Raw genomic sequence first — 2,786 nt, 5'->3', positions numbered from 1 at the left:
ATACGGTTCCCGGACTAGCTTAGTCATTGAGACACCTAATTTAAAGGTGTTCTTGAAACATGCTGAAGTGTCTACGGCCACGCCACCCTGAACGTGCCCAATCTCATCTGATCTCGAAAGCTAAGCGGGGTCGGGCCTGGTTAGTACTTGGATGGGAGACCACCTAGGAAGACCAGGTGCTGTAGGTATAAAAAAATTTAAAAAAAGATGAAACACAGTGAAGAAATGAACCATTTCAACCGAGAAAGATACTAGCCGTGTTGTTTTCCAGGTCATGCTACACAGTGCCTAAATTATAGTCAGCATTGACAAATATGAGAACTAAATATGCTCTTGCATGCTTTTCTCTTATTTTTCCTTCTAATCTACTTCACTTTTCTATTACACACCCAAGAAATTGCCTTCCTAGAAGCAAGAGATTAATATAATTCCAAAGTAGGAATATATCATTAAATCACATTACACATTAAAGGAAATTTTTGAGATAAAGTACTTAAGGTATTTACTTTAGTGTGACTTTGATAGAATTTTGGAGAAACAAAGTAACCTGAGTAGGGACTATTACTTCTGAATTTCCAATTTGAGTCAACAGAAGAATTAATCTCTACTTCTAAAATTAATTTGTTTTATTTTACCATTTATATGGTTATAAATTTTCATTTATAATCATGTGCTTCTTAGGATTATTTAGCAAAAACAGTTATGCATTATTGGGAAAGTCACTGTTTAAAGATCCATTAATTCTTTTATATGTTTAATATTTATACAGTATTATGTAGATACGTTTGTGGTTATCATGTAAACTGTAGAGTTGATACTATTACTTAAAAGAGAAATATTTAATTCACAGGTAACATTGTAATGCATAGCACCTTTCATCACAAAAAGATCTGAGTGCTTAGAAGTTGTTAATAATCCATGACTTTTTTTCTGAGATTAGAAAAACTGTATTCATTTTCCGCAGAGCAATGAAAAGCAGAAGTTAAGGGAACACGAGAATGAAGCAAAGGTGAGAAAAATAGCTAGGGTTTTGGCTCTACTAGTAGGTAGCAAAGAGGTAGGCACTTTGTGGTACCCAGCCCATGGCCCGTCCCCTGTGCCCGTTCGTTTTCTCACGTTCTACTTCCCTTTGTTACCTGTCCCTTTACCACACGCCCTTCTGCGCACATTTTCCTCCCTTCCTTCTCTCTTGCTTACGCTTTGAAATTTGGTGCAACAAGTAGAAAGTTGCTCAGCTCTGTTGGTGGTATTCAGGGCTCGGTATTCAATTTTAAATCATCATTGTAATAGCTAAAATTTATCGAAAGCTTCCTGTATACTGCTAGACTCAAGGGAGTCACATGCATTATCTCATTTAATACTTACCGTCATCCTTAAGGACACCTTTTCCGTTTTAAAGGAAAGGAAACTGAAGCAAGTAACTTACCCTGGGTCACCCAGTTTGTCACTGGCAGATCTGGGATTCGAACCCCGATCCAAGCTCTCACCCATTACTTTATATTGGATCCAAAGCCAGATAAAGACTTGTAAGAATTGAAACTGTTATTGCTTCTAACAGGCACTGAGGCCGGTAGACACTGCGAGGAAACAGCATGGCTTAGTGCAGAGAAGTCCCATCTGTCCTTATATCTGTCTAGCTTCTTAACCGTTATGAGACTTAGCGCATGGTAAGAGGAACATGTTAGCCTCCGTGACCCCCCGAAAAGTCGATGTGCAGCGCTTGGAGGAGAGAGACGGGGAGAGGGGAGAGCGCGAGCACAGGGGAGAGCTAGCGCCACCCCACGCGCTGCATCTCCCTCCCCCGGGCGCCAGGCTTCCCGTTCCCATGCTCTGTGCCTCCATATTCATTTACGGAGGGGAGACGACGTCAGGGACCAGAATACTCATGTCCACTATTAGCATGCTTTCCTTTTTCAGAATAACTGGAGCGCTGGATTAATAAGTAGGTTTCTTGAGAGCATGAAATTGGTCTCAGCCATCAAGCTGAAGCCTAGTGAGCCCCCCGAAGCCCCTCACCTCCCGCGGCCAGCCAGCCGCGCTGTCCGGAGCGCAGCCGCGCTGTCCGGAGCCCAGCCTGCCCTGTAGTGCAGACGGGGGGTGGGGACGGGAAGCACGCGGACACCTGTCGAGCACCGGTGCTTGTTCCTTGGTGCCTCTGTTGCCTGCTGCCCTCTTCGCAGGGAGCGAGATCCGCAGACAGCGTTCAGTGCTCAGGGACTGCCGCACCCGTGCAGAGCCGCGTCGCCTGGTGACTCGCTCCCTCCAGGGCAGTCCATTTCCAACGACTGATTATTGCAGGGTTTAAAGAAAGGCCTGGCATTTCATCCCGTTTGGTACAACCTTGAAGAGCCGTTCTAGCTCCAGAGCTCCCCCTAGGGGCAGCTGCGTCCCAGCTCCATTTCCCGGTCCACTCAGGCTGCCTCCCCTCTCCTCCCCGGGTGTTGACCCCGGAGCGCGCTTTCACACACACCCTGCCGGCCTCAGAGTCGGCTTCCCAAGGAATCCAACCTGCCACGAGAACACGCAGGGGTACTGGTATCAGACAAATAAGATGTGTTTGAAAGCATTTTGACAAGCGCACTGAGGCAGCACAGTGTAGTGAAGAGGAATGTTGGCTTTGAACACAGGGTAGCTGCATTTGATTATACTCTTCCTCAGGTCCTTGGTCAGGTGAATTCATTCCAATCTCATTTTTCTCATCTGTAAAGTAAGGATGATAATACCTACACTTCATGGGGCTGTTCTGAAGATAAATGAGATAATACATGTAAAGCACCTGGTATGGT

At 45.3% G+C, this 2,786-nt stretch overlaps 1 protein-coding gene and 1 pseudogene across 7 annotated transcripts in view; both read left to right on the top strand.

Annotated features, from left to right (window-relative positions):
* BPNT1 (3'(2'), 5'-bisphosphate nucleotidase 1) overlaps positions 1 to 2,786 on the top strand; it is an 18,258-nt gene that overhangs the window by 9,797 nt on the left and 5,675 nt on the right. For 5 of the 7 annotated variants that reach the window (XR_002781857.1, XM_023534158.1, XM_023534161.1 and 2 more), the window contains one exon: positions 965 to 1,009. The exons of the other annotated variants lie outside the window; for them this stretch is intronic. Coding sequence is in view for 4 of the 5 variants with exons in the window: in XM_023534158.1 (XP_023389926.1) it covers positions 965 to 1,009 (45 nt within the window). In the remaining variant the exon portion in view is untranslated. The remainder of the gene's footprint in view (positions 1 to 964; positions 1,010 to 2,786) is intronic. 7 annotated transcript variants of the gene reach the window in all.
* On the top strand, positions 70 to 188 carry LOC111743777 (annotated as a pseudogene).

Source organism: Pteropus vampyrus, unplaced genomic scaffold (assembly GCF_000151845.1).
Source record: "Pteropus vampyrus isolate Shadow unplaced genomic scaffold, Pvam_2.0 Scaffold121, whole genome shotgun sequence".
NCBI classification, from domain to species: Eukaryota; Metazoa; Chordata; class Mammalia; order Chiroptera; family Pteropodidae; genus Pteropus; species Pteropus vampyrus.
This window is presented reverse-complemented; position numbering and strand designations above follow the sequence as displayed.